Genomic DNA, 24,088 nt, shown 5'->3' with positions numbered 1-24,088 from the left:
CTATGCATGAACTGTAATTTATTGTGCAATTGGAAAAAAGAAGAAACTATGACCTGATTATACTTTGGTTAAATATTCGAATTTGTAATAAGTAAATTACAAAAAAAAAAAGAAAAACAGGATTCGGCCCAATTGTCACTAATTCATGCAACAACGAATTGTTGGCAGATCGACTGCGCGGTTAAAAAACGCGTTCCTTTATTTCTCCCCCCTTCTTCCCTCCCCCTGGAACATCTATGCATGAACTGTAATTTATTGTGCAATTGGAAAAAAGAAGAAACTATGACCTGATTATACTTTGGTTAAATATTCGAATTTGTAATAAGTAAATTACAAAAAAAAAAAGAAAAACAGGATTCGGCCCAATTGTCACTAATTCATGCAACAACGAATTGTTGGCGGATCGACTGCGCGGTTAAAAAACGCGTTCCTTTATTTCTCCCCCCTTCTTCCCTCCCCCTGGAACATCTACGCATGAACTGTAATTTATTGTGCAATTGGAAAAAAGAAGAGACTATGACCTGATTATACTTTGGTTAAATATTCGAATTTGTAATAAGTAAATTACAAAAAAAAAAAAGAAAAACAGGATTCGGCCCAATTGTCACTAATTCATGCAACAACGAATTGTTGGCAGATCGACTGCGCGGTTAAAAAACGCGTTCCTTTATTTCTCCCCCCTTCTTCCCTCCCCCTGGAACATCTATGCATGAACTGTAATTTATTGTGCAATTGGAAAAAAGAAGAAACTATGACCTGATTATACTTTGGTTAAATATTCGAATTTGTAATAAGTAAATTACAAAAAAAAAAAGAAAAACAGGATTCGGCCCAATTGTCACTAATTCATGCAACAACGAATTGTTGGCGGATCGACTGCGCGGTTAAAAAACGCGTTCCTTTATTTCTCACCCCTTCTTCCCTCCCCCCGAATCAGCTTGCAAGCACCCCTCAGGGTGGCGTCGAGGACTCGAAGGCGCGCTTGCGCCCTCCGAGGCTGCAAGCTCCGTCAGCCGCCAGTCGACGGAAAGAATTGGTCGGTCTCTGGGCGGCAGTTCTGCGTCGCCTCCCCACGAGGTCAGTCAGACCCACGCGCGAGAAGCTCGGCGACCGGAAGCCGGCTGACATGTAGTGCCAAAATCGGGAGCCTCGCGAATCAGCCAAAGCCTCCCGCCATGTCGCGAATTATCTGAGGTGAAGAAAAAGAAAAAAAAAAAAAATAAAAAAAAATAAAAAAACAAACCGCCGGTACGTTGTTCCGATAACGAAAATCCCAAGGCATGCGAGTGATCGTTGTTAAGCGCGAGATGCTTTTTATGCTGCTCGATGGACTTTGGACAGTGTTTCTACTGCACCTGCTAACGACCGTCGATTGTCTCGCTGAGAAGCAAGGTGCGTAAAATTGTCATAACACCGTGCTGAAAAAATTTCATCTAGACATTTGGATTCTCGCAAATTTCATTCCATTTAGGAATTCGATTCTGCTTCGTTTCGTGCATCGAATTCGCGTACCCATGTCGAGTACCCGATTTCGAGAGTTGGAAAATCAAACCATCAACGTCTGTCGCACAGCTCCAACTTTCTCGATCGTCGCAAGCTTGGACTCGAAAGCTTCGGATAATGACGCGGGTGATTCGATACGCGGTTTTGAAACCTTTAAAATGTCTTGCTGTTATTTTGGACATTCAAAACACTCGAAAAATTTTCAAATAATTCAGGCAAGTGCTTTGAGGCGTCTGGTTGAAGTTTGTTCACCTGATTGTTTAGAAGGGAGAAAGCCGCGTGAGCTTTTTTTTGAAAAATATACAGGTGAAAATAAATCACGCGAGCATGAAAAACTCTATGTTACAATGGAGGTGAAGTTGGTAACGTTACTGTAACGATTCACGTTTCGGAAATAATCGTTGTTCCCCAATTTTAGGAAAATCTGACGATGCGGTAAATTATAATAAGGAACAATATATTCATATATTTAAAGCTCGATTACCTCAGTTACTGTAAAATTACGAAACAGGGGTTAACGTTACTAAATTCAGCCACTATGTTTCACTAGAAAGATTGAACTCGATATTTCATCAATCACTACCATGGTAGTATAATACAGACGTGTTATTGCGCGGTTATGACTTGTGAGCTTTAGTGCTTTGCACGCGGAGCGGATTAACGCATTCATCATGCAGGTGTCAAAAAGCACGAGGGATCGTGCTTGGCCGGAAATCGTCGTTCGATTCTATCAACGAAGCTTTCGTCATGTTTCATGCTCGTTAAAGTCCATAAGCGACATTGAAAAATTCATTACCGATGAACTTCGAGAGCTTCTATAAATTGTTGAACATTTCTGAAAGATTGCATCGAAATGACGAAACGTTGAAATAAAAAGCACTCGTTTGGGACTTTAAAATTATATAACTTTGAGGGAATGTCGATTTTCCAAAATATGAGTAGAAATTTCAGGTAACTCGAGTTTTTTCTAGAAATACATCGTTAAGTTGACGCTAAAAACTTCAAACTCCTTTATTGAAAACACGTAGTCCATGTGAAATGAATTTCCAATAATTACAGTCGTTTCCACATCGCGATTTTCAGCTTTGTTGTACGTTGCCAGCCATGACTGGTATTTAAGCACATCCATTGATCCATTTATTGTCAAAAACATTTCGAAAATCGTTACTTTTCCATTTCTATCGATGCTCGAATCACAAAACCTCATCTTAATAGGAGTTTAAATTCTGGTAATCACTAAGCTTGAAGCTTCACAGGATCGTTTAATTCTAAGATAACTACAGTAATAGCTATTACCATAAATTTCTGCACAGTGATAGGGTTTTATCTATCGCTATAGAAAAAAAAAAACAACTGGCAAATAGTCTGTTTTTTACGAATCAAGTGTAACGTTTTTTCAATTATAAAGTAACGCGCGTTTGTTACAATATTGCCCGGATCGATTTTCATTCGAATAGAAAAAAGGGCTACCCATTGTAAAAACACTGATTAACGTAGTTGCAAACAATTTTTTGGGAGAATATTTGTACTTTTTTGTACACGTTACAAAGTCCGATTGATTCGCTTTATTAATTCGCACAATGTCAATTTGTACAGAAAATTTTCAAAAGTATTATTTACTTCAAGGTTTTGAGTTATTTTTGCGGTGAGATTCGACTGAGAAAAGCGGGAAAAAGAAGTGAAAAGAAAAGTTTTCTAACAATTTCATAGCAACATTCCTGCGGACGAATTCTTCCGCGTTTTATCTCGTCAGAAACAATCATAAATTTTTTTTATTCATCGCCATCGGGATGAACCTTCCTCTGTGAGGTTTGCGATGAAAGTATTTCATATCGGTTGAAATTCCAGCGAAATTTGAAACCGCCGTAAAGTATACTTCGGTTCTAAAGCGTAATCCTGCGACTAAAGGCTGCACGGAAGTAATAAAAAATTTGGGCCGATGGAGTGTTTGAATTTTCGTGAGATAATCAATCTGAATGATATGAGTAATATGAGTAAATCACCTGCGGGGTGACAGTAAACTAAGAGAAATACTAGTTCCGGTTACCGCTCAGTCCTCAACTATTTTCATTTTTTACCACAATCGAAAAATATAGTTCTAGGTAGAAAATGAAAATTAGTTTTCTAGCTGTTATCGGAAAGTCTGGTATCCGTTACTATTCTTTCTCATTACGATCACTGTTACTATATTTTCTTGCAACTGTTACGAAAATTGAATGCTTGTGCAAGAATAAATTGACGTTAAGGCCTTGTTTAACTAAAAAAGTAGAGTAAACCGAAGAAACTGATTTTGCGTTGAAATTACCAAAAAATGATCGACAATAGCGAAAAATGGTTACGCGCACCTCGTTTTTCGTAATTCCAACAATATTCGAACAGTTTTTTTTTACAGATACCTGTTTTACCGAATTTTTCTAGTTATTGTTACAAATGAAATTTATCTGAGTGCAATAATTAAAAAAGAACTCCTTTCACATCCTCATTCATATTTATATCATTTTATTCTCTTTTACATTCAACTAATACGACATGTTTCAGATGTTTTTCGGAAATTATTCGAGGTTTTTTATCGTGTAAATAAAACAAAAATATTAATTCTTCCGTGTCCAAGCTTTTGATAATTATATTTTAGTACAATGGAAGGTTTTTCGGAACTTTGTCATACACGTGGAGAAAAAAAAAGGAAATATTCAAATTAAGGAATTGAAATACAGGCTTATACATGTTATTGATGTACTTGGGTCACTTTCTGTTCACGACATGTTGAAATTAAATTTTGCTGATCGATAAATTCCGTGGTGTTGGACGAATTGATATTATTTTTAAGGAATTATCTAACACTCAAGAATTCGGTTTTTTGCACAATACCGTAAAGTCCTCGTCGGATTTAATTACAGCTGTATCACCAGAACGAACTTTACACGAAGAGAAGTAGACATAAAATTATATATATATATATATTTATATGCATAGACATGTATTACGTACAGTACACTCGGCTAGTTTGCGAACAAGGAGTTGAATTCCGGTATTGAATTCTGGCCATTGAAACCGGAAGTTTCTATTCGCTGCTTTGTAGGTACGTAAATTATACAATCTAGAGTCGGAACTGTTTTTATTAACCTGTAATTTACCGATTACCACTAGTTTCTAAATGAAGAAAGGAACCCATTCGAGGGTTCTTGTAGTTTTATAGTAGAAGCAATTTCTCGAACCAAAAGAAGTTATTTTATTACAAGCCCTAGCCATCTTTCTCATTCGTTTTATGAAGAACGCAACGCATTTTTTTATTTTACGGATCAAAGATATCTTGAAATCGAATAGTTTTTTTTTTTTTGTATTTTTCTTGAAAAGAATCGAAGTTGTAATTTTTTTGCTGCGGAAAGCAGTATTTGCAGGTTGAACAGAGATTTTTGTAACACAGCCCAACTCGCTCTCTTTAAAGTTACAATTTTTACAACCTGTAATTGTAAACGCTAGAGAAACTCTCAAACAATGCAACGGTTTGGACTTTTTTTCTTAAAAAGTAATAGTAATAATAGCCAACACTGTAAAACGACTGTTTTTGCCTTCAAAATAAAAAAAATCAATCAGATTAGCCTGGTTAAAAAACAGGTTTATTTGAATCCAATAAATTAATTTGGGTAAAGAAATTTCAAGCTTCAACTAAACAATTATTCGCTTCGACAAACTAAATAACTGTGCCAAAAACTAGTAAAATAACACGAACCTTTATCATAAAATGAATTTTTTTTCATCAGTCCATCAAATGTTTAATAGAATTCAAGAATATTTGCGAAGCTGGAAAAATTATTGGTGGTGAAAAAAATGATCTATTTAAATAGTCTGTTAATGGTCGTTAAGTTTATGGAAATCATTTTTCCATGAAAGAAAAAATGCAAAATTTCAATATGTACAGCTGAATTTGATGTATTCGAATCAACTGGACTTAAACCAAATACGAATTCTCAGTGAATTTTTGGATCTAGTCGAGGAGACTGGGCAGCGAAAAATTAATACTTGTTGTGAAATTAATTACAATTCAGCCGAACCAACTTCCTTGAAGGGATTACGTCTCATTAGCAATTTTCTCTCGTGTAAAAATGTTCTTTCGCGTGTTTCAGCGACGTTTATTCTGTCATCGACAGCTCAAATTTTCCATCGACCAATCGCGGTATAAATCAACCTCCAGTCGATTCTGTTCGTGTATGGACGAATCAGAATGTGCGAGAAAGCGGCTTCGTTCACCCCTGAGTGAATTCGCACAATCAGACGGTATGAAAGCAATCGACGCACAAAGGGTTTCCTGTTTTGCTGAAAGAAGTAAAGAAAGAAAGAAAGAAACGGAGCAAAAAAATATAACGGTGGAAAAAATGCGGTCATATCATGGAAAAATCAACGGAAAATTGATGCCTACACGCATGATTGTCATTTTATTGTGGTAATGCGGTAAAATTGCCAATTTCATGAAAAAAAAAAAAAAGAAAAGAACCGAGCGCGAATAATCATGGTGGTAAAAACTTCGTCTCGCTTATTCTAATTCCGCAAGACTGAATTATCACGACCCAGAGAGAATTATTCTTTTCATTCGCACATTGTTGTCTCAAGTCAATTTTTATAACAAGATAGTATTTTACGGTTTTTGGGGTCATTGATAACAAATTTGAAATCAGATTTCAAAAATTCTAAATAGCGGATCCAATTCGGCGGACTGAAATTTCAAACATAATAAAGTACGGTCAATGAAATTTATCCAGTGGCCTTCGGGGTCGCAAATTACAAATCTGAAATAGAGTTTCAAAAATTCACGATGGCAAATCCAATGTGGCGGAACTAATAGAGAGAATGAAAAATTCAAATTTCATCGAATCCGATCATACAATTTTATGCAACGTTTTTCGGAATCGCTGAGATGAGATTTTGCAAATTCAAGATGATGGATCAAATATGGTGGAGGAAAATTTCAGATTTGATCGAATACGGTCAAAAAACTCAATGCAGGGGTCGTGGACTGGATTCGCTATACTAAATTTTAAAAATCTGATTGGAGATTCGCAATCAGTGACCCCAAAGATCACTGGATCAATTTTTTCTCCAAATTTGATCGAATTTAAAATTTTCATCCGCCATATTGGATCCGTCATTTTGAATTTTTTAAATGCAATTTCAGATTCGTAATCACCAAGCCCAAAAACTTATAATTTATGTAAAACATGTACACGTGTAGAGGGGTAACTTTCTTAGATATGAATTATTCTTTCAAGTGTCATGATATTTTTCAACCAATTTGTTTCCAACAATAATAACTCACGTTTTATATAATAACTCAAGTATTCTCTCGTATTGAAAACCTATCAGTATACTGTCAGAGCTACCAAAAAACTGCATAGAAATATCTTGAAAAGTTCTCTAAACATACAAAAAATGAATGTAAAACATGTATACATAGAATACTATTAAAACTATGAGTCAAAGCTTTAAACGGCACGACGAGATCCACGATAATACGTTACAACGTTGAAACTAGAATGTTAAGGACCCCCATTTCGCTCGTATCATCCCGACTATTGTTGATTCAGGTCAGCAGTAATGGGTGTGCGAAAATTACACGGGATGACGTCGGATCTGATTTTGAGGCCCGTTATGGTTGAAATGAGTTTCGAGCTTTCACCGAGAAAGCTCTGGAGCCGTCGGATTAAGGATTACGTGCTTTACATTTGGGTCATTCGGTATTCCGTCAGAGGTGGATCAGTCAAGTCGGGGATTTTAATGCTCCTCTGATATCCGAGAGCAGGGAAAGAACTTGAATTTTTGTCGATCGTTTTTCTTCCTATCAAACTCACTTTGCAATATCGCTATTCGCCGGTGAATTTTCGACAGAAAATTGTTATTCTGTTGAAACAAACGATCGCATTTTTTTTTTTTTCCTTGTAAAACGGGGTACGTCAAGGTTTTCGATTATCGATCGCAGGAAGTCAATTTCGTTCTATTAATTATCACGAAATTAATTTATGTTCCCATTTACGTTTTCGATCTGTATGATCCTCAAATGAAAGCTTTATTACAAAAATCATGACCCATGTTCTTTAAAGCTTTGTAACTTCAAAGAATGATTGAAAATAAACAATATTTCGAAGCATTTTTAATCCCAACAAAAATGAAACATAGAATTTTTGGGTAGGTCCGTAGATTTGATTAATCAAACACAAGAGAATGGAAAATATACATTAAAATTGTCAAACTAGAAAGAAAAGTGAATGGATAAATGGTCTGGTAAGAATGACCGTCGAATTTCATTGAAGATCGCGAGTCGCTTCTTCTTAGCTGAAATATCCGCAGTTGCGCAAGTTCATCTATCTAAATTTAATCTCTTTATTAATGATGTACGAAAATCGCTGTCTCTCGTGAATTTGGGAAATAAAGCTTGACCTCATTTCGAGCCAAGCTCGCTTTCGCCTCTGATGACGAGGCGTCGGCGTTTTTCATTTAAATTTAATTTAATTCTCGCTGCAATTAAGATTAGTATTTTTATGCGATCTAAATTCCCGAGCAGCTGTATCCTCGTCTTCAATGAAACCCGCCTGCGTGTTTAGTTCAAATTGCGTACTAAAAACGTTTATCGTCAGATATAATTATTACCTGACTTGTCATTGTCCTTGATTATTTATATTGCAAATTATTTCACCATTAGAGTAAATTCTCACCCGTCGGAAAAAGATTCTCATTATTCAGTGTTGATGAAAAAATTCATAAATGAATTATCTGTTGATAATAACGTACTTGAAATTCTCTCAAAGTGCATATTGTTATATTTTTCAAACTACTATCATTTCTCTGCTTTCTACGGACACGCAGACCTTGAAAAAAAAAAAAAAAAAATTCAGTCCGTACGGATCTAATTCAATTTTGGACTCCATTCGGTGCCCGAAACGACGATTCTCTAAATTTCAAAAATACAATTCGTCCAATATTTTGCAAACCCGAAGTTACGACGAACATTCGTGAGGGTTGTTTATAATGTTGTCTACGCGTTTCAGAGGCAATCGCGCCGAGTGAAAAGAATTACTCGTAAAAGTAATTTGCCGCGCAATAAAGAGCTAGAATACCATTTTCCCTGCACTGTATAGTAACACAAGTTCGAAATAACGAGATTCTAGTTGGCTGAATCTAATGCGATGGAAATGATTTGAAGTCTGATTTCAACTCGCGAATTCCTCTTCGGGAATACGTTGAATGAAATAGAAGCTGTAGAAAATTGCTGTAATACAATCAGCCGATTGGCAAACTAAATCGTTACTCGCTTGTAACTTTTTTTTTTTTTTTTTTTTGGCCAAACTGCGAATAGAAATCGGAGCCAGAAAATACCGGGAGAATAAAAATTTTCACAGTAACTGGTATTGTTATTATTATTGTTATTAGTGATTTCAGCTTTTCTTAGGCGAATCGATTTACAAATTTTTAACTATTTCCTCGTCAATATTACACGTCTAATTATAATCCCGAGTGGTTCACCGGGTTACAATCATTCCCGACTATGGGGGAAACGATCCTAGTTTCCGGTGTAATTCAAGCACGAGATCCTATTGATGGTAAACATCGGATCAAACCTCCAGTTGTTTAATTGGTAACTCGAGACTGTTCTGCAATTCCTTCTCGACCCTTTGAGATCCCGGATATTCTGCGTATGAGAAGGGTTCGAAACCCTAAACACGTGCGTGTAAAGTCGACGATAATCAATTGCGTGTATAGAAACTAGGGTTTCATTACAGTTATAATAAGAGAGGAACGCTGAATAACGATTAGCTTGTTTCATTAAAAAAAATCCGATAAAACATCCGAATTATACAATTCGTGCATAATATCCAAGATCCATATTTAGTATCCGTTTCGAAAACCAGCGATGTATTAATCTCCGAAGTAATTAAGCTACAAAAAATAATGACTCAAGTTATGTATTTGTTCTACCGATTCGAATTCTGCAAATTTTTTTCACCCGAATAATCGTAAGTTCAAAAATAGTTACTTGATGCGAATGTGAATAGTGAATTATACTCATTGAAATCTGAAATTCAGCAGCTGAACAGATTACGTTTAACAGCCACCGGTCACGCTTCGTTAAGGACCTCTGTCGTAATTCTCCTCAGATTCATTCGCTTCAGTCTGTATCCAATATTCATCATCTAATTCAATCTGTACAACACGCAGCTCTAGTCGTAAGATTCCAACGATTTTTTGCGTATTCTTTACCGATGCTGAAGGTTAAAAAACATTTTTGTCAGTCATGATGTCGGGGGAAAATAGTATTTTCAACTTTTCGAGATTAAAAACTAATGTGACAAATAATATTAAAAACTTCCACAGTGATACACTGAGAAAGATTTCATTTGTTACAGTAACTAGAAAAATTTAGTGAAACATGTATCGTTAAAAAGACTGCTCGAATATTGTTGGAACTCACAAAGTGTTTGGTACATAACATACAGATGAGTGTTCCGATAAACTATACTTTACTGGTGAAACAAAAAATTCCCTGACAGACCAAACATTCTCTGAGATCTCTATTTCTATCCGTAAAGTGAAAGAAATCTGTGTAACCAAGGTTTCAGACACACCGCAGGTACAAGAATAATTCTTGATGAAATTGACTTTTCGATTTTGTGACGTTTCATCAACTAGCGAAGAATCTCGTTTATGTTACAGGAAATGAGAATCACCACCAAGGATGCAAGCTCGAAGGAATGCACCCGCTGCTCATCGTCACCTACAAGAACCTCACGATATCGGTAAGATTTATCTCCGTAAGAATAGTAGTAAACGTGCAACGCCTGCAAGCTGCATAAACTCGTGAACGTATCAATTCTCGGGGATGCTAAAACGCTCGGGACGTCAGTTTAAAATTGAGACGACGCAACCCCTATTCGCATAAAACCTCGAGTGTATTGTCAATTTGCAAACGGAGTATGGAAAATCGGGTAACTCGTGTACCTATCACGGATGCTGCACCCGTAATATGCCAATATTTGTTGGCGCTGCTGATGATGCAGCCGGGAAGTTTGAAGCAGGTTCGAGAGCGCGTTTGCATTATGCGCAAATGGTTGACAACGGCGTGCCGGGGTTAAATAATAATCAAATTATGTACCCGGCGATGTATAATTTACGCAGACTAAAAGGGAGCTTGAAGCTTTTGCTTCTCTTGTACCAAATATCGTGCAAATAAATATCATGATGAGGAAATATTGTTAATTGATTGAGAAAATTTGTGCGATATCCGAAGAACAGGATTGGGAAAGAACGCTTCGTTTCTGTCCACTTTAATCGCGCAACCTATTTCCGAACTAACGAATCAATCGATCGATATTACGGATAATTGACGCACTGGGACGCTACGTGATTAAATTGTTGAATCAATAGAGAGGCGACTAATTGAAATTGTCGAGATCATGTAATTGAGTCGGTAAATTTATCAACCCTATATAAATTATATCAATATAACAATGGAATTGGATGTGACACATTTTTCGACCGAAGTTTTACGTAGTAGGGATTCTGATGATCTCTGATATAGGTTTTGAATGCTCTAGTTACTGCAGATACTTTGAGAATTATTAAAATTTGTGATTTTTTAAGCATTAACGAAAAATGATTAACTCTAAATTTGTTGTTTTTTCAAATTCAGATGTTACTGTTTTATTCCGGAATACCTGAAAGCAAAATTTTTAACAAGTATCATCAAAAGTTGTAGGAAAATCTTCGATTTGAACTTCTGAAGATGAACATGACGAGGATTGATCTCATAAGTGATTACATCAGGTTACAAAATCCTTGTAAATTCTCCTTCTGAATGTTCAGGTATTTCATTTACCGTCGATCTAATTTCTTGGAGTACTGTGAATTGGATACTCTAGAGATAGTTTAGAGGATAACTGCAAAGAAGAAGAAAGGATCGGTTGATTTCAACGAATCCTAATTACAAATATTTGTAATTACGTACGTCGATACTCTTTCGCAATTCTTACAGACTTGTAGATGAGAGTTTTTGACAAGTTGAAAGAAAATGCAACAGACGAAAGTAATTAGTCTTTTTTGAGAAGATTGGTGTAGAAACTCTTAAGATTAATCATCATTTCTAAAGATCAATCTTATCGATTGTGTGTTTTTCGTTAAATTCGGTTGGTAAATTATTGAGATAAGAAACCTGCGAGATGATCGTCCAATAAACGAAGTATACAAATTTATTGAAGATATTTTAACAATAAGAACCAAATTACGAACAGATGCTAGAAATTAGAGAAATTTCATTCACAGAAAAAACTGCAATACCAATTGACTGGCGAAAAATATCCTCGGCATGATCGCGAGATATTCATAAATCATCCTACAGTGAACGAGATGGATTGATTCTACGTCTAAGCTTGATTAGATAGAGCTTCTTTACCGATTCGCCAATTGGAATCCTAGATCTGTGCAAAAACTCTTAAGATTGATTATTATTCGTAAAGATCAATTTTATCGATCGAGTAATTTGCGTTCGACTCGGTCGGTAAATCAGTGAGATAAGGAACCTGCGAGTTGATCGTCCGATAAAACGCGGCATAAAAATTTTGCGGATAGATTTTAATGATAGGAAAAGAGTGACGAACAAATACTAGAAAGTAGGAAAGTCTCGTTCGCAGAAAACACTGAAATACCAATTGACTGTCGAAAAATATCCTCAGAATGATCGCGAGATATTCATAAATCATCCTACAGTGAACGAGATGGATTGGTTCTGCGTCTAAGCTTGATTAGAAACAGCTTCTTTACCGATTCGCGAATTGCAATCCTAGATTTGAGCAAAAACTTTTAAGATTGATTATTATTCCTAAAGATCAATTTTATCGATCGAGTAATTTGCGTTCGACTCGGTCGGTAAATCAGTGAGATAAGGAACCTGCGAGTTGATCGTCCGATAAAACGCGGCATAAAAATTTTGCGGATAGATTTTAATGATAGGAAAAGAGTGACGAACAAATACTAGAAAGTAGGAAAGTCTCGTTCGCAGAAAACACTGAAATACCAATTGACTGTCGAAAAATATCCTCAGAATGATCGCGAGATATTCATAAATCATCCTACAGTGAACGAGATGGATTGGTTCTGCGTCTAAGCTTGATTAGAAACAGCTTCTTTACCGATTCGCGAATTGCAATCCTAGATTTGAGCAAAAACTTTTAAGATTGATTATTATTCCTAAAGATCAATTTTATCGATCGAGTAATTTGCGTTCGACTCGGTCGGTAAATCAGTGAGATAAGGAACCTGCGAGTTGATCGTCCGATAAAACGCGGCATAAAAATTTTGCGGATAGATTTTAATGATAGGAAAAGAGTGACGAACAAATACTAGAAAGTAGGAAAGTCTCGTTCGCAGAAAACACTGAAATACCAATTGACTGTCGAAAAATATCCTCAGAATGATCGCGAGATATTCATAAATCATCCTACAGTGAACGAGATGGATTGGTTCTGCGTCTAAGCTTGATTAGAAACAGCTTCTTTACCGATTCGCCAATACCCTCAGACCGTCTTTATCCGTTCTATTTTCGCAGATATAAGAGTAGGTATTCATAGTTTCAAGATTGCCTGTAGTGGGTTATGGAGATGGCGGAGGGATCTGGAGGGATAGGATGGGCGAGGCGAGACGAAGTGCGAGGGAAAACGGAGAGCTTCCGCATCCTTATTTTCTTGCATTTTTCCATTATCCGTCCTCCCTTTGTGTATTCACTGGGATCAATATCCTGTTCTTGTAATAACCGTCGGTTGGGTTTTATTCCCCGATTGATAACGAACTTGAGCGAAACGCCGTATGTATCCTCAATTTATCCATCGTTCGCAAAAAATTTTCATCTTTGTAATAAGTATAACAGTAACCGATATATTAAAGCGTCAATAAACTCTCAGTCCGGAGATTAAAACAGGGACCGTAAAATCAATTTTGACGTATCTTCGAAGGATCGATGCTATCTTTTCTAAATTAATTTTCATCGGTTAACAGTGATATGATACATGATGGAAAATATTTCAACACCCTAACGTGGCGTTATCATTTCGTTCAAAGTTCGGGGAAATAAAATCTGTTTCCAAAAACTTTCCAAGTTTCGACTCGGTATTATATTATACATATACATAACATTCCCGAAAAACATTACAGTGGAATCGCGCGTAATAAATGGACACATTAATTATAACTTGTGCGAATTTACATTGCAGATTCAAATCTGTATCAGGTACAGTTGAATATGAAAATTACTTTTCAGCTTCGAAATTCGTACAAGCCTTTAAGTAAAATTAACATCACCGAAACGAACGTAATTAAATGTGACGCGTGAGCGTGGATTATAACGGTTATTGGATTTTAGCAGTTTTCAAGTGGTTTTTGCACAACGTCAAGAGACCTCTGATAACTTCAGGTGAATTAAAAAAAAAAAATCGAACCTAGAAAACTCAAAATCCAAAACGTGGAAGATTGTAAAATCTTTTAATTTTCTGTTTTCGGCCATTCCCCAACTTGGATGAAAGAAAAGTTTTTAGCCAACAAAAGGAGATCGATCTTATTATTGAGGATAAATCGGTCGCACCAATGAAATCGAAAGTTAGAATAAGAGGAATGATCGTTTCAAAAATCTCCAGCCGTCTGCCGTCAGCTTATATGTGGTAATTAGTGGTTGTGAATTTGAATGAAACAACATAAGCTGACGATGAGATGTAAACAATTTTGACAAGGGTTTTATAGCCAGAACCTTAAAAATTATAGAACTCTGGTGTTTCTGAATCGATTTTAAGGATTTTGAGTTCCTTAGTTTGAAAATCGATTTAGAGTGATTACATGAAATTTTTCCTTGCAAATAGTTACTCATCTGTACCTACAGAAAATGAAAATTGATTCTTGCAAGTTAGGTGCAACAGATTTCCGTCAACGATTACATTCCCACCCTTCAAAACTGAACTATGTCTGAGCTGTCCGGAATTTTTTTCAAAGAACGTGTGGAAATGTGATCAGGCAGAAAAATTAGCTCGACAAGATTGGATTTGGAAGAAAAACACCAGAGTTTAATAATTTCAAACGTTCTGATTGTAAAACTTTTTTTTTTTTTTTGTGTAATTCGAATCATTTGCGTAAACAACGTTCGGTGAAAATTTTTCGCACGGATTTTTCTTCTTTCCCAACTTTTACCCGGAATTGAATCTACAGCAAGAAAATGCAAAAAACGGAATGTTATAGAGGGGAAACGGTAAAGAGGGAAAAACGGAATAGAGCGGGTTAACGGCACTGGAAGGACGGGCGAAAGGCGGTGGGAGGTGGAAACGGGGGTGGGGGGTGGGGGTGGAAAGGTACAAAAGTAATCTAGTCCATGATCCGTGAGCAGTAACCTGGCAAGAAACTCGGAACCCTTACGGTGCTCAAATCGTTGCGATAAAGTGAATTGCGTCTGGATTGGATTAAAATTTGTTCGTAAAGGAAAAAGGATACGCGGACCTCGTCTTCGTTTCAATTCTTGCACGCCGCGAAAGCTCGAATGGCTCGAAAGTTCACAAAGGTATGAGATAAGACTTCATCCTCTGTTATTAAGGGCCTCGATACAGGCAAATGCGGTTCATTGGTAACCCTTGGGGCAAAACCGACCAATTTGTAACCAAATAAGGCGACCCCCATCTGACTACCTCTCAATCCATTAGGCAGGGTGCGTAACGCCGCCTGCCCACCGCAGGTACTTACCATTTCAATCCCATATTCCGCTTTTACTTTACATTCCTGCGTATAGGGGATTTTGTCCCGAATTTTATCCCGGGTAGAACGTCTCACGTAGCAAAAATAAATTGCTTTTATACAAGTAGTAGCAGCCCGTTACGGCTCAGGCCCGCTAATATTTCCTAAATGGTTATTATTGACAAACTGTTAGACATGGCCATATGCTCTTTGGAATTTTTTTATGCACTTCATTGGGATTTTGAAAATAGTTGATGGTAACTTTTCTCTATGTTTGAGAGTTTAGTCAGCGGTCACATATGATTTCGTACAAATGTCGTTTTATCTCAGAAACTATTCATTTGATTAGATAACGAAACATAGCCTAAAATCTGGCCAAACATTGTAGCTTTTCACAGAAAAAAAAAAAGAATCAAAATCGGTTCGGTAGTTCTGGAATTACAAGCGAACATAGATTCGGGCAGATATAGACAAAAGCTTTACGCAGATGTTTCCGAGTGAACACCAAAGTACATCGGGTTGCCTATCACGAAGGGGTACAAATATCGGTAAAACAGACCTACCGAGTTATAATCACCTTGGTTAATTCAATTCGTGTAATCCCTCTAACGTGACTTCCGGAGTTTCGATTTGAATTATGAATGTAGTTTTATTTCGATAACTATTGATCTGGTTGTAACAAAATATAGGCTCAAATTTGGGTAAGCGTTGTAGCTGTTCGGAAAATGAAGTTTTAAAATCGGTTCAGAAGTTTTGGAGTTATAAGCGAGCATACGGACAGACAGACAGAGATACTTTGAGTTTGATATATTTAGCGAAAAAAAGAGAGGAATATAAATAATATACTTATTTGTTCCTCCCGATTCATCTTCTTCGTTTGATGATTTTCTTTTCACTCGCATAAGACGTACTAAAGTCAGGTGAATTTAGCAAGATTAACGCAATGGTTGTTAATTATTAATCCAAGCCTTCTTTTATCGCAGCAAGTAAATATTGGTTGAGGAGTAGTCAAATAATTTGAAGCGTTTCGAATCTCCAAAATAATTACTTGTTTCTAATAAAATTCACCCAAATACAATTTTTTTTTATCCGACTTCAATAAACATTTAGAGGATTCAGAACGCCTTGACTATTCAAATATTCTTCATCAAATATTCACTTGTTGTCAAATAAGAAAATGTGAATCGAACAACCATTGTATTGATTTCAGTAAATTCAGTCGTATTGGAATTATTTATCGAATTAAAAAAAACCTGTGAGAGCAACAAATGAAACTAAATCTAGGTGAACAAAACCAGACATATTGTTTATGTATATAAACAAAAAACAGTCTACTTTTGTTGAAAATACATTGTATTATTATGTCCAATGATTTGGATCACGTAGCATTCAAATCAGGTAGTTACCAACTTATCAATATTTCAAATTCCATTATTTTTTGTATTTGTAGCATGAAACGAAAGTTCATTTATTCTCAGTGTCAGAACGTGAGTGATAATTTTCGTTCTATTTGTAATTACAAAAATGGCTTCCACTATTTATTTCCTTAAGCATATCAGATATCTGATACGGTAAGGTGATTTCTAAGAGCTATATAAAAAAAAGTCCAGGTGACATGTACTGGATATTTTTTTCGGAAACCGCATCAAATTTGCAATCATTGAATCTGACGCAAAGAATTCCTCTAAGTCGCCTCGTAGCAATTTTTTTGTAAACTAAAAAGAAGCCTAAAAATGCGGGCAAACGCACGATAATCGAGACTCGACTGTTAACCTGAACAATAATATCACACACACGGCTAAGCTTTTACCAAACTTCCCGATACAGATGACGAACATGCCTACTCTGGTTGAGTAAAACTCAAAATCACGAGTGTAGAATTTGGGTACCGAAATTGAACAAACGTTACATGCATTAACATTTAGTAAATACTCTGCTTTCTTCCATCGATAAAGTTAATATTTCACAATAATTATATAACTAAAATTGGCCTAGGACGAAATTAAATTTTCGTCTGCCGCAAATTTAATTCAATCTCGCGTACGCGTCGCATCATCGTGGCTAAAAACTGGAAAATGTTCGCCAAGAATTTTTGGGCACGGAGAAAAAGTTAATTCCTGCCCCTCTTGCAACGCGTGGAAAATTACATGAAAGCTCGGGGATGTGTGTTATAAATATCAATCAGCTTCCAAAAGTTGTATACAACCATGTACTATATTACATGTACGCTGCGAGGTGTTTTACTTTTGAGGAAAGGGAGACGAAACAAAAAAAAAAAAAAAAAAGAAAAAAAAAGTTCAAAAAATAAAAGAAAATAAAATAAACGTGAAATAACTCTGGAAAGCAGCAAAGTTCGGATTCGCGGCTGATGGAGCGGCGCGAGTTTTACGCTTTTCCACCGTTCGTCGCCTCGGGCTTGGCTTAGGGATGAATGGGCGTTCACAGTCTGGATCAGAAGTTAGGAAAAGTGAAAAGACTGCTCGAAAAATATACCGAAATTTTATCTGATACAGTTACGGTGAATACGAATAAAATAATATCTGTTCTATGCGATGGAAATGAATCTGAGCAACTTCGGATGTGACAGAAACTGAGATATCGACGATCTTGAAAAAAATCTGTCGTAATCGAAACGTTCAAGACGATTAAGCTCTGGTATTTTTATCCAATTTTGATAAACTTTGTAAATAAAAGTGTCAGAGTCTGATAAAAAACAGCAAAGTCTAGTCGTTCAAAATTTTCCAATCATAAAACCTGTTCTCAAATTATTCATGTCTTAGCTTGTGTCTTTCCATTTTGCTGAGAATCATTCCTTTCATATAGTAAGAATATTGTTTACGACTTTTAGCGTAGATAACATTAGTTTTTTCATTCGTTAATTCCTTATCCTTAAATTATTTATGGCAGGCTACACTTGCTCGTGTACCGTAATTTTGGAGGAAAACCGTGAACTCTGTCTGGTGCCACTTTCGGCTTTGGCCGTAATTTTGGGTGGATTCCAATCGAAGCAACAAGATAGTCTCGACAGTTTTCTCCACATGCAAGTTCATCCCTTTCATCCTGGTGTCTCTAACAATCTATTGAAGCCGCCCTTCGAGCTGTAGTTGCCCAAAATTTTCACCTTTGAAGTATCGAAGCCTCTGCAGTGAAACGGAAGCGACATCGCCGGGTTTCGAAGTACGGAATTCTGGTCAACTGGGAATTTCGTTGTATCTTATTGCCAGGTTTCATCCCAGCTTTGCAGGGAGTTTGGTGATCTGGAAGAAGTACATTCGGAGAAAGAGGTTGCACGGCTATATAACAATACGGTCTTTTTCAAATCCGTTTGTTTAATCTGAAGCAAAAACGGATTCAATGTAATCAAAGTAGTATTTTTGAAATGAAAAACCGATTCACTTGAGTAAGATATTAATAGTGAATTACACTTTTTGGTTTAATTGTAAATCGCAGTGCAAAAATTTTTTGTAGGTACTCAAAAATCTTTTATCGAATTCAAATAAACTTTTCTCCGAATGTCGAAGCACGGTTCAATTCAACAGTTGGCTCACCTTAGTCAAAACTACCTGTGAAATTCCAACTGGATTATTCGTCTCGTTCCAAAATGACAAGATCGTAAAAAAGATTCTTGAATTTAACGTACCAATTATATGTGGAATATGCCAGTTTTCGCAAAAATCTCTGCATAGTTGGGAATTATACAATCAGCACTTTTAATCCACCAATGCATGAATTTTTCTTACATTTAATTATTTTCAAAAACTTCTTGTGGACTTTGATGCACGTCACTGATAGCAGAACTGGGGCAACATTCGGAATTTTTTATATTTTTGTCTTCTGACTCCAGATTTGGTATCAAAGTCTCAAATCGTATTCAAGTACTAAATTTTGCCCGCAACTAAATAATTTTCCAATTTTCAATTACAGCGGTTTCAACCGCTATTTTGTGTTTTTGAAACTTTACCATAAATTTTGTAATCAGTACCCGAAAATTTTTTCGAATTTGAAGCGTAGTATACATTTAACTCTTTTGACAATTTTGGTTACCCTCGTTGAGTTTTGAGAATTCCCAAGTTTTGACTTTGACCAATTTTAGGTTACCAAGTTTGATTACATTATTTATTTCAATTTTGCTATCGATTGTCGCATGCTATTAAAACGTGCTGCAAAAAATATTCATTACTGATCAGAAATTGGTGGCTCAAAAGGCGACTACACTAGAATTGCAGTTACGTAGGAATTGAATTCGATGTATACATATAGACAATACGCGTTTTTACACTTACATAAGAGTTGTGACGTGGTTTCAAAGTTTTCAATTAGTTCCTCTCAACAATTATCGACAAACGAATTTTTAGTATTCACTACGATGCTGAAATCCTGCAAGTTTCCGACCGTCAGTTCTCACGGTTTTACAGAAATACATTGAATAATTTTTTAATAGTGAATACATTGATTTTCATGTTGAAAATTTCGTCGTATCCGTATCGTGGAAAAAATATAAGATCCAAACTGTTTCTGTATAATAGTTGGTGAACGTAAATAAAAAATTCTTTCGCCAGCAAACGTGTTTTTTTTTTTTTTTTTTGTCTTATTATTTGTGAGGGTTATGAAAACACGTATAGTAAATTTTTTTTCCAATATAAAAAATATGCTAAAAATTTGAGTATGACAGTCGGTGTGTTAACTGTTGAAAAATCGATCAACATACTTCTCCGATACCGACAGAGTTAGAGATCTGAAACTTGCAGGAATTTCGCATCTTATGTTAGTAATAATACAAAAATATAAAATTTAACCTCGGATCGGGGTTGACTCATACGTTTCGATTGACATCCTAAAAATTCTCCATTCTGAGTATTTAAATTTTCCGCACCATGCAGGAAAACGCTCCGGTCATTTTAATTACGATTAAACGTTTTGCGAAGCTTCTCTCTGTTGACTTTGAAGACCTCTTTACTCGTCAAGTCTGAATCGGATGTCGTGGTTCTGTTGGACGGTGAATCTATCAATCTATGGAACGCGAGATTGGTTTGGCACACTTTTTGGAGAGTAGAGGAGGAGGTTGGTTGGCAAAAAATCAATTCTCTTTCATTATTTTATTTTAGTGTGGTGGTACATTGTGTGTTCGTTACGTTATTATATTTGTAAAGTACGCAGATCTCTTTAAAAATTCAAAAATAGGAAATATTGGAATTGCAAAAAATAGCTTAGATATCGTTGCTTTGCGGCAAAATTGTGTAAAATCTAGTAGATTTCTCTACTTCACTTCAGGTTGGCTCATTTTGTTGAAACAAAAAATTTTCACTTATTCACGATAACACGTTTTCTCTTATGTTAGCATTATCATATATTTACTTTCTCAACGTTTCACCAATATTGATCCACAAATGACAATCTCAAATTGACTAATAACAAAAGGAACGTTTTCCCGTCGATTCGTGGAAAATAGTCGTTATAATGATATGATTTATCGAAGAGTGAAAACGAATGAATTTACTAAATTTCCGACTATTTTTAAGCGATTTTCAATTAAGCATCGATATTTAAGCTTTTTTTCATAATTCTAGTATTTTCTGTATTCGTATTATTGAAGAGATTATCGTAGTTTACAAATATACTTATTCGATAAATACTTACTGTACTACTATCTCGTTATAAAATTAATAAAACGCATCGCTTTTTGGTAAACCGCTCGCCTTAACACGAAGCTTTCATTCAGACGGCGCTGATTTTTCACCCAGTCCAGTTTTTGGTGTTTTTTAATCTGAACCTCAGGCCGTAACGAAAACTTTTAGTTTGAAACTTTTTGGAAAATTATTCAAACTTGCATTACCTTTGGTTGAAGTTCTTTATAAGTTTCCTTTATGGGTTTGATTGTTGAGTAACAGCAGTAAAAAGTAGGAAAGCAAACTGTCGAAACATTTTATACTCAACATTTGCATTAATCTCAAAGCACTTAGTATTATTTTTACGAATTGAAACAAATGAACGAAATAATTAATAAAAAAAGGGTATATTGAATTTTGACTGAAAAATATGCCATCTCAAGTATGCGTTTATTTTCCTCAAATTTCGGAAAATCGAAAAACTCATTTGAGAGTACATCTAATTTAAAATCCATTAATCCGAAGTCGAAAAAGTGCCTCCCACGCAAGAATAAAAAATCGCAGCATTTTGAAAGTTTTACAACTTTTTTGAAAAACATCTTATACCAATTTTATGAAACTCATTAGACTTGCTTTGATTTGATTCAGTATCCTTGGTTGTTGAAGACATCTCTAGTGTGTTGAGATTAAATTTTCTTTTCAAATTGACTAAATTGCAACACAAAATTGGGTTTATTTTACGACTTCATAACTCCCATCAAAAACCGGGATATACAGTATATAGCTCCGATGATTTCAGCCTACGATAATTCGAATTTCTTACCGGGTCAAGTTTTCTTTTTTTGTTCTGGTTGCATTTGCGTACTTGTGATTTTGGAAATATTCAAAAGTTACTTCTGATAATAAAGCATGGTGATCGAAAATCATTTTTTGATTCATCAGAATCTCAGTTTAGTAAATATTTACTGCATTTTCTTTATAGAATGACATTATTTTGTCAAAGAAATGTAGACGATTGTTGCGAAAACTATTAAACTGTTTTAATTCCAACGTCAAAAATGATGAATTCATCCGTGCTCGTTTCAATTTTTCTTCTCATTTAATTTATCAATTATATATTTTCCAATCGTATTTTAAGCAGCAATATACATATATGTTATTCCAACGAAACGTCGATGGAAAAATCTCAAGTACGTTATCAATCGAACTGGGAACTTGTAACTGACCCATTCAAAGTTTTTTAGTGATTATTTTGTAATTTACTTCTCTTGTATGTAGTTTTTACTTTGAGCATACTTCTTGACTATTTTTTTTCCTCTTTCTGCCGAAAAAGAAAATTTTTGAAAGCGAATGGAACGGTAGGCGAAAGACTGACCCCACTCACGGGTTATGAATTATGCAGTCACTCCCTCAACTGTCTCATTTTCATGCTTCGCAAGTTTAGATAGAATCCCCACTCTGTACGGCTCGTCTAGGTCTACATATTATACATCCCCTTGATTTGGCCAAAAAAATCTCCATTGAATGATACAAAAAATGATATCTCATCAAATTTTCAGTGTGAGGAATTAAAATTCGAAATAACTTTTTTATAACTATTCTTACCGTGCGTACCGCAGGACATTTCAACTATTAACACCATGTTATGACGATAAATTAACCTATTCAGTATCAAGTTCAATGCTTCTCTGTTTTAATAGGAAAAAAAAAGGTACCTGAGTAAATTCAAATAACAACGAACTTCGTTGAATTTGATAATAATCATTTAGGGTAAGCTTATTATCATATTATAGAATTAAAGAAGTGCTAAACTTCAACTGCATTCATGGCAGTATGGGTTTAGATTTGGGTAACAAATTCTGGTGTTGATTGTTGCACATAATATTACAGAGCTGCAAGAGAACAGAGTTTTCGCACCACTTTCAAGTTCCTCGACAGCAAAGCAAATGAAACTCACACAGAGAGAAATTGCTAGTTGTGGTTTACTGGTTGTGGTAGTACAGTGCCGTAACATTCTTCATTTCTTATCGTAACCGGAAACTACAACGTGCGTCCAAGTAAACAACGCGGTATGTTGGATTGCCTACCACTGAGGGGAAAACATGTCGGTAAAACAAACCTACCGAGGCCTATACTCACTTTAGTCAAGTCAAGTCATGTAATCGCTTTAACGTGACTCCGGAACACGATCACTGAACGTTTCAGCGTAGGTTATAAACAACGAATCAACTGCTTAGCCAAATTCATATAACTTGGCAAACACCGTCAGTTTCAACTCACTCACGAGGACTTTGGAAGCGCCACTTACCGATAACTGTGTAGGTCTGTAATACCGATATTTTTCTCCCTCAGCGATAGGCAACCCAAAATACTGCGGCGTTTAGTTGGAAACACGTTGTATAGTTAAGGGTGAAGAATGAAATTCAGTTTTCTAGCTGAGACAACGTCACTCTTGCCATGTTTAGTTGTAACTGTTGCGATAATTTGACGATGAGGCCTGATTTGACAGAAAAAATATAGTAATTTAAACAAACAGATTTAGGGCTGCAATAACTAGAAAGTATTGTGGTATTGTAACCAGTAGAATTGTTAACTTTAATCAAACTGACTAGTTTATTCTATAGGTAATTCGAACAATATTCAAACCATTCGCGTAGCGATTCTACTAGTATTTTCTAGTGACTGCGGTAAATTATATTTTTCTCAATCTGGGAAGGGATGTTGAAAACGAGGCGCTTTTCCAGGCTGACAAGATCACGCTGCCCCATGGATCCCGGGTCTCAGTTCGCTGCCGGGAACTCGGCAGGTACAAGCTCATGGGGGATCCCTTGCTGCAGTGTCGGAACGGAACATGGAACGGAAAGCTGCCTTCTTGCGTTCCTACAACGGCCATCTCTAATTATACCGGTGAGTGTTTTCAACCCAATTCGCCCGGCCTGCGACTCCTGGATTTGCTCATAGACGCCACACCGCAGCTTTAACGAATATACGAAACGATTCAGAGCATCTCGGCATGCAAACTCTTGAAAATTTTCGTCCAGATTTTATGTAATTCAGAGTCGTGCAAATTGTAATTACGAGCTTAAAAAGAGTTGACATGAATTTCATTCAGAATAAGTAAGTTTGCTCGAAGTCTAATTTGATTTTGTGTAAATTTCGATTAAGAAAATTAACCTCATTTTCACTAAAGTGAGTAAAATTTCATACAAATATTACTCGAAATTTTCAACAGT

The 24,088-nt window shown here is 35.9% G+C and overlaps 1 protein-coding gene across 2 annotated transcripts in view; it reads left to right on the top strand.

The window, feature by feature from the left end:
* Positions 1-1,046: 1,046 nt before the first annotated feature.
* The window catches only part of LOC124308906 (locomotion-related protein Hikaru genki), a 58,118-nt gene continuing 35,076 nt past the window's right edge, over positions 1,047-24,088 (top strand). The window contains exons 1-3 of one of the 2 annotated variants that reach the window (XM_046772067.1): positions 1,047-1,392; positions 10,204-10,286; positions 23,600-23,762. In XM_046772067.1, the coding sequence (XP_046628023.1) occupies positions 1,281-1,392; positions 10,204-10,286; positions 23,600-23,762 (358 nt within the window). In that variant the 5' untranslated portion in view covers positions 1,047-1,280. The remainder of the gene's footprint in view (positions 1,393-10,203; positions 10,287-23,599; positions 23,763-24,088) is intronic. The other variant, XM_046772068.1, reaches the window with a different exon arrangement.

This window comes from Neodiprion virginianus, chromosome 7 (assembly GCF_021901495.1).
Source record: "Neodiprion virginianus isolate iyNeoVirg1 chromosome 7, iyNeoVirg1.1, whole genome shotgun sequence".
NCBI lineage: Eukaryota > Metazoa > Arthropoda > Insecta > Hymenoptera > Diprionidae > Neodiprion > Neodiprion virginianus.
Note: the sequence above shows the minus strand (reverse complement) of the source record. Positions and strands in the feature narration are given on the sequence as shown.